Source organism: Thermobia domestica, chromosome 2, assembly GCF_964235325.1.
Source record: "Thermobia domestica chromosome 2, izTheDome1.hap1.1, whole genome shotgun sequence".
Lineage (NCBI taxonomy): Eukaryota > Metazoa > Arthropoda > Insecta > Zygentoma > Lepismatidae > Thermobia > Thermobia domestica.
In genome coordinates this window covers 16,985,347-16,998,340 of record NC_137455.1, presented here as the reverse complement: position 1 = coordinate 16,998,340, position 12,994 = coordinate 16,985,347, and the positions used below count along the sequence as shown (strand labels likewise).

The 12,994-nt window shown below is 37.6% G+C and overlaps 1 protein-coding gene across 1 annotated transcript in view; it reads right to left on the bottom strand.

Moving 5' to 3' along the window:
- Bulli (regulator of MON1-CCZ1 complex protein bulli) overlaps positions 1-12,994 on the bottom strand; it is a 66,454-nt gene that overhangs the window by 22,365 nt on the left and 31,095 nt on the right. Inside the window, exons 7-10 of the mRNA XM_081739532.1 lie at positions 9,953-10,115; positions 7,157-7,443; positions 3,325-3,630; positions 978-1,117 (exon numbers count right to left, since the gene is read on the bottom strand). Coding sequence (XP_081595658.1) covers positions 978-1,117; positions 3,325-3,630; positions 7,157-7,443; positions 9,953-10,115 — 896 coding nt within the window. The remainder of the gene's footprint in view (positions 1-977; positions 1,118-3,324; positions 3,631-7,156; positions 7,444-9,952; positions 10,116-12,994) is intronic.

The window sequence follows — 12,994 nt, the reverse complement described above, 5'->3', positions numbered from 1 at the left end:
TGTCTTCTTTCCGTCCATCGAAATAAAGACAGAGAAGTCCAAGTTTCGTACCACTGTCTTTCATCAAATCATACGCTAGTTTTTTTTTCCTTCTTCCGACGAATTTTCGATTTATCTATTATTTCAAGCGGCGTCTTCCGAACTGACATTCTGAAGAGCTGCAGGTGCTGATCTGTCTGAGATTTCTGTACGAAAAGTAGCAGCAGATACTGCTGACAGGCGAACTTGTGAAGAACTTTTGAGTCCATGTCTAACTTCGAATTCGGATCCAGTAGTACAGCTTGATTCACTCTCTTTTACCTCACCTCACTTGCGTGGTTAAACAATACTGGGTCTGTCATGTATTGTGTTAATTTCGCTCTTCGCTTCACATTCTGAGAAATTCTCAAATGCAGTGAAAATCAATAAAAGGAATGGCAAATATGTGAATTTCCGATACAACAATAATATACTTAAAAGACACACTTTTTACTATTCGGAATGCATTAAAAATAACATGTTCTTTCTTAAGACGAATTTATTTCCTATACTTAATTCTCTCTTTCTCCCTCCCCCCGAAAAAGAAAAGGGAAAGATAAGACTCGTGACGTGTTTGTTGCCTATCTTCAGCTTCAGAAAACTTTGATCTAGGAGTTGGTCAGGAAATCTGCCATTTTGCATCCAAACTCTGACCGAAAAGCAACTTGCTCAAACAGAATTCGAAAATCAAGTTTTTTTTCGATTCATTGTATCAGTCGTGTGCTTCACATATCTTATCAGTTTTACTATCATGATCGACCAGTGTTTCAAATTTTCTACACTGCTATTCATTGATTTCTGGGAGGGGGGGAGGGAGCGTCATTTTTATAATAACCCGGGGCAGAAAAAAATATTAAGTACGACCCTGCTTCCTAGTAGTAATTAATGCAGCACCAGTAAAACAATATAAATATCAGAATTTATCAGAAAATATATTAAGAGTCAAAAAGTAGAAATACCTTAACGCTGGTAATATTTGTTGCTTTGACAGAAGAACTTCTATGATTTCCTCATTCGCTGTTGACAATCTCTTCAGCATATCTAATGCCAACTGGTGAGCCGCTGGATACAAATTTTCTAACGACAAAAGTAGACATGCCTATATTGGAAGAAAGAAAGACAAAAATAATACTTGAAACTACTTGATATTCAGCCCCGAATATAAATTGGCTTGTGCAAAATTTTAGGGACATATGTATCTAAAAAGAAAATTCTAAAGTTACAGAGATGCATAACAAAGAATTCATAAATGTTTTGAATTTCCCTATTTCCCTATGTGAGAGAAACATATTGATCACTATCCCGAAAAGAAAAGGCGTACGGAAATGTGAAGAACACAGAACGTTAAGTTTGATTTCTCATGCATCAAAAATACAGTGCAAAATTATCGCATATCGAATGGAAGGGAAAATTGAAGAACGGCTATCGAAGGACTAGTTTGGATTTAGAAGAAAGGGAACAAGGGAAGCAATACTGAGTCTACGGTTGATCATGGAACAGCACATCAGAATAAACAAATCAATTGTGAAAGCATTTGTAGATACAGAAAAGGCTTTTGACAATGTAGATTGGAATATCATGTTCAGAGCATTGAAGAATCTGAAGGTGCATTACAGAGACAAAAGAATAATATACCAATTTACAGGAACCAGACAAATGTTATAGGGAGAGATCAGAAGGAAGCAAGAATAAGTAAAGGAGTAAAGCAAGGATGTGGACTTTCACCTCTCCTATTCAACGTCTATATAGAAGAGGCTATGAAAGAATTCTTTGATTAAAAAAAAAAAAAAAAAAAAAGAGAGAGAGAGAGAGAGAGAGAGAGAGAGAGAGAGAGAGAGAGAAAGGCGTAAAAGTAAACGGCCAGGTTTTCAGCATAATAAGGTTTGTTAATGACATAGCACTAATAGCGGAGAACGAAAAGGACTTACAGGAAGCACTTTCAAACTTGAACAACCAACTAGAAGAAACATGCGAAATGAAGATAAATAAGAAAAAAATCAAAGTGATGAAGTGCACAAGAGCAGGAAAGGAAGGGGAAAACATATGGCTAGAGAGAGAGAGAAAATCGAAGACATCAAGACGTTCCCCTATTTAGGAAGTCTAATGTCCTCAGACGGAAGGGTGTCGCGGTGGCTCAGTGGTTGAGCGATCACCTCTGGTGCATGGAGTCCTTGGTTTGATCCCAGTTCGCGCCAAATGAACTTTGTGGTGGACAAACACCGTGTGGGGGGTTCTCGGAGTTCTTCCGTTTCCTCCCACTTTCTTCATTCCACTAATTCATTCATTTCTCATCATCACAGTCTCTTTCAGCCTAGGCGGCATAACCGTAGGACGTAAAACTAACAGATTTCATTTCATTTCCCCGGCCGGAAGAAACGGAAAAGACGTACGGTAAGTTCAAGAACAGCCCAGGCTAAACAAGCATTCAATAAGAAAAGAGGACTGCTAACATCAAGAAATGTGGCATTGGACGTTCATAGACGATTTATTAAGACTCTGGTATGGAAATGGCGCTTTACGGATTAGAGACGTGGACACTGAGAAAAGCTGAAATATCCAAGCTGGAAGCATTTGAAATGTGGCGTTGGCGCATATTAGGATCGAAAGGAAAAGGAATGAAGACATATTAAAGGAAACTAATGAAGGACGACAGGTCATGAAGATAACAGGAAAAAGAAGAAATAGCATGCCTGGTCATCTTATTCGGCACTCCGATTGGTGTACCGTGTTGACAAGAGGGAAATGTAGAAGGAGAACAAGGAAGAGGAAGACCAAGGTTATAATATATAGATGCAGTTACGAAGAAGAGACTTTATCAAAGTATAAAACAGCTCTCCCAAGGGAGAGAAAAGTTTTAAAATTTCCATGTTGCCTATCAACCTATGGTTAAGGAAAGAAAAAAAGATTTCACGAAATGACAATAGCTAAAGATGACAGACAATAGATGATGGTGGAAGATTAAGTGAAATGAAGAAACTAGGAGGAAACAAACATACAAACAAACAAACAAAAACAGAAATTTTATGGACACGATGGAGTCTACTACAATTACCAGGTCTGAGAAAAAGACAAGACGTTTTGTCTTGGAAGTAAGCTACAAGGTTTCATAATCTACATTCACTTTTAAACATACATAATTACTATTCATACTACCCACATTAAATCTTACTCAATACGACTTTCTCTATGCCTTTATATTGGCACTGCACACTACTAAATCGTCTACGTGATAAGGGTGAAAAATTTACAACACAGTAATTAAACACTAAATAAATACGACCTTTAACAAAAACTAAAATTACTTACCAATGGTTTAGAATCACACACAACGTGATACTGTAGGAACTGATGAAGTTGATAATACATTTTATGATGTACTAGTGCATTTATCACTAATTCGTACAGGTAGTGCTGAACTGGAATTTGAAAATCTGTCAAAGACCGAATATATTCAATAAGAACAGCTATTACGAATTTCCCACTTGTGTCTTTCATATCAGCAAACTGGGAGAATACGTTAGTATACATATCCGACTGGTCTATCACTACTTGGGCTTTAGGAACTACCACTCCAGGTTTCGGTGGCGTCAAACCAGACGCTGGAATCGCCATCTGGAAAAAGATAAAGGCTATGAGAAGCTACTTTTATTAAAACTTCTACGCTGCAGAACTACAGTAAATTCCTTATACACCAAGCTGAGTTATGGTTTCTTTAAACTTTTCTTCAGAAAACACTAGACGGAACATTGAAAAATAAATAAATAAATACTAAAGTAGGTTATATCAAATTTTGTATTGCATAACAACATTTATTTGAGGAACCCTGTTGTTTCTGTAAGGCACGTGCGGGGTTGGCAAAAACCATGGTTTTTATTGAAAAACCAAAAAAAAAACAGGGTTTTTTTGGTTTAAACCCGGTTTTTTTTTGTTTAAACCAGGTATTTTTAGTTTAAATAATTTATTCTATGTATTTATATTAGATATGGACACAAATTAGTTTGTTTCGCCTTGGTGCTCTAATGCAACAACAAGGTTATGCTGGAAGGGGTGACATAAGCTTAAAGCGAAATCCAAACCGCTTTTCGGCTTCATCCAAGAAAAATTGTCCATTTGGACACGAAACCGGGACTAATTGGTCACAAATGTGATTGCCGCCTGATAAAAATACGTTGTACTGATCTTTATATAGGCCTACTTGTTAATATAATTGTCAAGAGTCATTTCAGAAGGACAAAAAGATAAACAGTTACACAAGTAAAAACATTATACAGAATTACATATGAATCGGGAAACTCCAGCCTTAGCCATTGGGAAAATCTTGTTATTACTTTAAATGTATTTGTATATAAAATTTTAAGGTCAACGTACCATAATCACTACGATAAAACTGAGGTATTAATTTACAAATTTGGTATGTAGATATCATTCAATAAAATTAAAACAAAGTCAAATTCAAGCTGATGTTGGAAGCTGTGTAGGCAGTTGATAAATTTTGCCAATTGCTATAAATATATTTAAGCAACATTGGCTTCTTTATAAAACAATAGGCATTCAGGCAAGTAGAAATATATAATTTGGTTTCGTTTCGTACGCTTATCCTTATGAAGTACCAAGGTTATCACGGAAAAGACTTTCGCTTAAAGGGACACCTTGAATCGCTACTTAGTTTACATAACACTTGAAAGATGGGTTGTGGTTCGACCGAGAATTGAACACGGGACCCCTTGATTAAAAGGTATGTGGAGACGTCACCATGAAGTTCACACGATTTAAAGGATTTTTCGTTCTTTTTTTGTTTGGTTTAAACCAGTTTTTTTTTTTAACCAGCTGGTTTAAACCAGCCAATCCTGGGCACGTGAGACGCACTGCGTATTGCTTTGATGGATTTCTTATTTGCTCTGATTTCTCGATCTAGCGCATTCCTTTTTGCGTAACCAGCAGGAGAACACCATATTATATTTGGTAGTATGATTATATCATGCATTCTATCTTTTGGAGAAACTCGAATTATTTGTCCGTCACCCCGCCAGAATCTTCAACTTGATTGGCTAATATGCATGGAATGACTACAAACTGACGGATGTAATGCCTATACGAGGCTCTTGACGCGACACGGTTTCACACAAAAGAAATGGTGGAATGACGAAAGTGCAAGAAAACGGGAGAATTCCAAGAAAACCCACGCACACGGTGTTTGTCCACCACAAAGCGCACTTGGCGCGATCTAGGATCGTACCAAGAACCCGGTGAAATGAGATCACACGCGTTCTAAATGCGTTCCTGTAGGTGCCTTACATCGCAAGGTTTTTCAATATACATTATCCGCTCAGATGGTACAGTCCGCAGAAAAAAAAAAAAAAAAAAAAAAAAAACTGCAACATGAGCATGTAAGTTTATTGTCAAACTACGCCTAACAGCCCAGGGAATCAACCTAACGTCTAAGTGGCACGAATCACGCCAGAAGAAACCTCGGCGTCCTCTTCTGCACACTTATTTTGGAGCAAAAGCCTTCGTCGTTTTACAATAAATTTACATGCTCATGTTGCAGGTTTTTTTTTTTCTGCGGACTGTACCTCAGATAGAAATAAGGAGTGAGAGAGAAGGTGCTATGGGCAACCATTCCACACGACCACGGCTAACCAACCCACTTCCCTGAAAGTGTGCGTCGTCAAAGCTATAATGGGGACAGGCCTCATCGTGTTGGAAATGCGAAGGAAAGTTGCCGTCTAGTTTCAAAAGGGAAAGAAACACGTGTTTCTGCAGAAGCATAGGTACTGTTGCGCCAAAGCTATAGTACATATTATTTTCTGTAAATCCCTATCTAATAATTTGAAATTTAACTTTTTTTTTTTTTTTAATTTTCAGCATTATAGCCACATGAGAGTTGATTTTCAGTTTAACGTCAGGCCTAACCATGTGCTTCCATAATCGAATAAAGGCCTCCAAATCACCGAAAGTTTAGAATGCTACAATTGCAGTGAGAAAGCTCTCTTGTATACAATACTAATCATTTAACTATGTCGATACGATTGATTTCCTCCTCCTTGCTCTGTTCATAAGCGCCAAAGCCGTAATTCTAAGCTTCGTAATTCTTCGAAAGTTCAGCAAACTTTTAACTCCAAACTGGGAGAAACCATCCCAATGAGAAAAAAGTCAGGTATAAAAGTAAGAGAAAGTAAAGTATGACAAAAATTTAACAAAAGGAGCTTAGCCTAATGTATTAAAAAAAAATACCTACCTTCGATTCCTGAATAAATTGTAGCCACAAGAATTACACGATTTAGAACGAAAGTTCTGACAAAAATCAGTTCTCTGTGCGCAAAAAATTTGCACATAATCATATATACAGTATAATGAAACTAAACACATTTGAAATATTAATAATACGGGGTGTTTCAAAATGAGTATCGGGGTTTTAAGGTTTTGTGGTATTTATTACATTTAACGTACAATTATAAATAATATATCAAATAAAAGAGCAGCTCGAACAGTTTTTGCTATACGCGTTCAATGTGAGGACCATTCATCACACGGCACACATCGAGTCAAGACGATACGGCACACATCGAGAAGAAGGCCATTAAACTTTCCGCCGGAATATGGCGTAAAACATATTAAATTTAGGGGAGTCTCATTGCAATTGTACCATCTCATGGGGATTTGATGACCCCCCAGATGTGAACACTCATCACTGAAGACGACACAATCCAGAAAATCTTCACTGATATGCATCAGCATTTCATTTATAAAGTTGGCACGTAAACCATAGTATGTAGGCTTTAGAGTTTGTAGCAACTGCAAGCGATAAGGACATAGTTCTACGCGCCTCCTGAAAACTCTCCACACAGACGGCTGCATTGTAAGTACAGATTCAGCCTTTCCAAAATGTAAAACACTCACTAGTCGCCATTTTTGATACTAGCACTTTTTAACGGCAGACAGAGGAAACACTGCATGCGAACGCGTGCGTACAAAACTGTTTGAGTTGCTCTTTCATTTGATGTATTAGTTATAATTATAAGTTTATTGTAATACATACTACAAAGCCTTAAAAACCCGATATTCATTTTGAAACCCCCTGTATATAATTTCAATTACTAACACTAACTAATTATATTATCTGTAACAAAGGTAATACCTGGCTTTGCATTTCGACCTCCAAGAAGCTTCTGTACACGTCGTTCAGGCGGTCGAACACATTCGCCACTACGACTAGATTCGCTTGTTGTTTAGGTTCAAGAATTTGCTGAAGGACTTTAATGATCACAGGCTTTGATTCAGTTCGTTGCAAAAGAAAATCAATTAATGCACACTTATCACCTATCATGTGAACAAGTGGTTTTAATTTAAGCTGAATATACCATAAACAGCCCAGTTTGGCGTCTATGATAATGTTTGGTTGAAAGACTACCCAATTAGGAGAATCTGTGATTATTAAGGAAAGACATAACATCATCATATAAGTAGAACAAAGAAAATAATTTAGCAATTAATAGTGTTTTCATAAACAATAATCATGCCTGTTGTTCTGTATGGTTGCGAAACATGGTCGCTTACTCTTTGCGAACGTAGACTGAAAGTATTTGAGAACAAGATCCTGAGACGAATATTCAGACCCAAGAAGAACGAGAATGGGGAATGAAGGAAACTTCATAACGAGGAGCTATATAATTTATACGTTTACCAAACATTGTTAGGGTCATCAAGTCTAGGAGGCTTAAGTGGGCAGGTCATGTAGCCAGGATGGAAGATGGTAGGAACGCTTTCGAAGTCTTAACTGGAAGAAGAATCGGAAGACGACCATTAGGAAGACATAGGCGCAGATAGGAGGATAATATTAAGATGGATCTCACAGAAATAGAAATACAAAGTAAAAAAATTGGATTCAATTGGCTAAGAATAGAAGTCAGTGGAGAGCTTTTGTGAATCCGGCATGAACCTTCGGGTTCCATAGGCCATGGAGTTAGTTAAACAATATTACCTTATTGCTTATAATTGGATAGAATGTTTCTTGGATATTTTTTATTTATTTATTTTTAATTTTTAACAGAGTGCAGATGACAGAAGTCGGTTCGATTCGTTATTGACGCGGCGTCTATTAACCTAAAGAACAGAAACTGAGGCACAGACAATCGTCTTTATGACAACAGCGTAATTACTATCCTAACACTGTTCCTCATTAATCTTTCCACCAATATTTCGACTGAATCATTCGGTCACCCATCCTCTAGGCCACACAATGGCTTGTGAGGGGCCTAATCACTGCTAAATTAAAATACCGCTAATTTTACAGTAATTATATGATATCTTCAAATAGATAAAAGATAATCGAAATGTGAAACAAGTGCGCGCTAGACAATATTATTTTGCATGAGGTACCGTTATCACGAGTCACCTAGTATCTTTCCGTTTGCAGCCATTTATAAACGCGAAAATAAATGCCGATTTTCAAAATATCTGGAAATCGAAAGCAGATAAATGAGTCTTGATAATGGTATCTCATGTAAAATAACATTGTCTAGCGAGCTCTTGTTCCGTTTTTCGATTATTTTTTTTTATCTATTTGAAGGTATCACATAATTACTGTAAAATTAGCGGTATTTTAATTTCGCAGTGATGGGGTCTCTTAAGTACTTTTTTTACATGATCTTCACACTATTTTGTGTTTCAACAGTGGTAACAATACATATTTTGTAGGTTTTACCGATACCTAAAGTTGTCTACCTTTCCCAAGAGTTACAGATTCCTCTCATTATTTTACTACATAATACAATATGTATGTAACCTTAATGTTAGTGCACTAACTCTATTTACTAATAATCCTTTTTATTTGGTGCTTTAAGAGTTTTCTTATCGATGGGTTCTTCTTACTCAGCACGTCGTCTCAATCACTCAACAAACAGCTAATTTAAATCGTTATGTAAGTAAGAAAGACCTTACGACGTTCCCTTATTTACGATGTCTAATATCTTCAGACGGAAGAAGTGAAAAAGACGTTCAAGAATAGCGCAGGCTAAACAAGCATTCAATAGGAAAAGAGGACTGTTAACATCAAGAAATGTGTCGTTGGACGTTTGTAAACGATTTATTAAGACCCTGGTATGGAGCGTGGCGCTTTACAGATCACAGACGTGGACATTGAGAAAAGCTGAAATACCCAAGCTGGAAGCATTTAAAATGGGATATTGGCGAATAATGTTGCGCATATCCTGGACCGAAAGGAAAAGGAATGAAGACGTACTAAAGGAAGCTAATGAAGGACGACAGATCATGAAGATAACAGGAAAAAGAAGAAACAGCATGCTTGGCCATCTTATTCGGCACTCCGATTGGATCGCCATGCTCATAGACGGAAAGGCAGAAGGAAAACCAGGAAGAAGACCACACATAGAATACGAAGAGACCCTATCAAAGTATAAAACAGCTCTCCCAAGGGAGAGAAAGGTTTTAAAATTTCCATGTTGCCCACCAACCTATGGTTGAGGAGAGAAAGAAGAAGATATGAGCAATGTAATCAACTTTTTTTTTAACCTCAAATTCATGTTTAAGTTACGTAATTCAGAACGTATTATGTGTATCTACGCAATAAATATGTAATTATTTTTTTCAATTCTTTGATTTTGTTGATATAATTAGTAATACTACCGTCCCAATCTATATCAAAATTTCCTTTATTGGCGTTTAGCAATAGATTTCTTGTCCTTATCAAATATGCTTCAAATACATTTCTTTCGATATTTGAAGTACCACGGTGTAAAAATTTTCAAATCTTGTACCGAGTATTTGGTTATTTGTAAACGCTTTGAAAAATATGATATAACTTCTTTATTCTCTTGGAATGTATACTAATCATTTACCTAAACCCAAAATAATAAGACAGAGAGTGATAATACAAAATTCGTGCCAATGAAATTTTATGATTAAACAAGGATACATAGTTCACAGTTCACTTCCGCTGGTTCAGCCATTACTTGTGTTGGCACAACAGGTAATTTTAACTTGAACGGTTTAATCGGACAGGGTGCCGTAACAGGTTGGTGATACGTCACATAACCATCAGATTCTCCTGTCATGTTGATATCAAATATCATTGATGTCTGGAAAATGAAACAATAAGAAAAATTAATGATTCATTATTTGCAAGTCACTTTAACATTTAAAACTATGATCTTTAACACACACACACACACACATATATATATATATATATATAATGCAGCCCACTTATAACGAACTCGGAAATAGCGAATTATTGGATTTTACGAACATAAATAAATTCCCCGTCACACCGCCTATTTAAAACATGGAAGAAATGACCTACATTACGAACAATATTTTCCGTAAAGACCGCTTATAGCGAAGTTTTCTTTTCTTCTGTTCGTGGATAACTCAGGTACCGCAAAACCGGTTTTCATTGCTGTTGTCGCTCTGCAAGCCAGGTATGACTTACTCCTGCACCTCCCTGGGAGCGCGGTGGCTCAGTGGTAGAGCGTTCACCTCCGGTGCTTGGGGTCCCTGGTTCGATCCCAGCTCGCGCCGTGTGGACTTTGTGGTGGACAAATACCGTGTTCGTGGGTTTTCTCGGGGTTCTCCCGTTTCCTTCCACTTTCTTCATTCCACCATTTCATTCATTTCTCATCTTCACCGTCTCCTTTAGCCTAACCCGCATAACCGTGGGACGTAAAACTCAAAGATTCCATTCCATTTTTTCCTTCCCCTCCCACTCGGGCGACAGAAGAAATCGCCCCGGGTGCAGATATTTCCGACAACGTGCGTCCAGCAGAGTTCAAGGTCGAAATTAAAAATAAATCTCTGTTTTCACTGGAGTGTAAAACTCAGAGGTGTGTTTTTTCAGTATCTGTAAGGTAGGAAGTTGATTTTTTTAACTCGTATTTGTACAAAGCTACTTTGAAAGATGGCAAACAAAAGAAAGCCGTATCTCTTCAGACAAAAGTAAAAATTATAGACGAAGTTGAAGAGAGAAAATTGAAGAAAAATGAGATAGCTAAAAAGTATAAAATCCCACCGACTACGCTCTCAACGATTTTAAAAAACAAAGTGGAAATAAGGATGAAAAAATATGAAAACTGTTTGGCTGTAAATAGGAAGAAAATGCGTGGTGCTGTGTGTAATGACGTTGAAGATGCTCTTTTTAAGTGTTTTAGCGATGCAAGGGCGAAACGTATCTGCTAGTTATTTAATCCTTTGTTTTTTCCATAGTTCGGAAAAATACATTCGGAAAAATAACGAAGTTCGGATATTAATAACTCATTATGTTGGTCCCTTGAAATTCGTTACAAATGGGCTATATATATATATATATACGTATATATACGTACAACTAGATAAACGTATAGTTGAAAACGATTTGAAAACATTATAGAACACGTAGGTCCTACATCAAATCCGACTTCCGCGACAGTTTAAAACTACCGTGTCGACATTTGTACCAATTTCTTGTAGAAAACGATTCAATACAAGTACTAAAGTAATGTACATAACTTATGCATAATACTAAGATGTGAAGAGAATCAATAATAAAAGTGATTTCACACGTAAAAACGCATCACACTACAATTCCAAATAATACACAGAATGTAAATTGCCACATATTTACTGTTAATGCCCCAATTGATGAAGCAGATTGGTGTCCAAAATGTAAGCAAACTTATTCTTACAAACGTCTGGATAGAGCTCTTTAAGCATATACCAGATGTCCCAAAATTCTTTCCCTGATTACAAACATTCATAAGGCACAAAATATGACACATAGACAAATACTTTTCATCTTGAATTGCATGTAACATATTCAAATTTTTGTGTACATACTTACTGTTATTTTGGTTGTTACAGGAGACAGTGATGTAACAAAAGCGGAATCGGACATCAATTGCAGAAACATGTATCAAACAGGAGAAAGCTCAACGTGTCCTCTGGTATCACCAGACCAGTCACCAAATCAGTCTAGAGACAATTCCAGACAACCACCAGATGTTCAAAGCATCAAGATGTGGTATGCTAAATTTAAGAAAACAAGCAGCGTCAGTGATCTCCCTAGAACAGGCAGACCTGGACCGAGTGCACAGACAATTCAAACAGTCAGAGATACCTTCGTGAGAAGTCTCAAAAAGTCACTCCGCAGAGCCTCATGTGTAAGTTGCAGATTCCTAAAACACCGCAACGATTAAAAACATCTTTTCCGTGCGTACAAAGTCCAGGTCGTGCAATCCCTATAGCGAATGGATTGCAGTGCTCGTTATAACTTTCTGTTGCGATGCTGTCTGAGATTGAAGAAGATGTTGCCTATCTGAAACGTGTTCTTTTCTCAGATGAAGCCACATTTCATTTGAACGATGTTGTCAATTGACATAATGCTAGAATCTGGGGGTCCGAGAATCCCCACGCTGTGTTTGAGACCGTTAGAAAAAACCCTAAGTTGAACGTGTGCTACGGTCTTATGCACAATAAATTCACAGGGTCTTTTTGCCTCAGTGAAAAGATGATCACAACCAATATCTCTCCCGATATGTTGCTATTATTCGTTGTGCCACAGATTCAGGACATTCCAGACTTAATTTTACAACAAGATAGTGCGTCACGTCATTGGGGATTAGATGTCCGTGCCTATTTGGAAAAATGAAATGAAATCTTTAAGTTTTACGTCCCACGGTTATGCCGGTGAGGCTAAAGGAGACGGTGATGATGAGAGATGAGTGAAATGGTGGAATGAAGAAAGTGGGAGGAAACGGGAGAACCCCGAGAAAACCCACGAGCACGGTGTTTGTCCACCACAAAGTTCACTTGGCGGGGGCTGGGATCGAACCCGGGACCCCAAGCACCAGAGGTGAACGCTCTACCACTGAGCCACCGCGCCCCCCTCCGTGCCTATTTGGATGCAACATTTCTGGGAAGATGGATCGGGCGTGATTGTCTCACAAACTGGCCTCCGCGACCACCGGACATAACAATGCTGGAT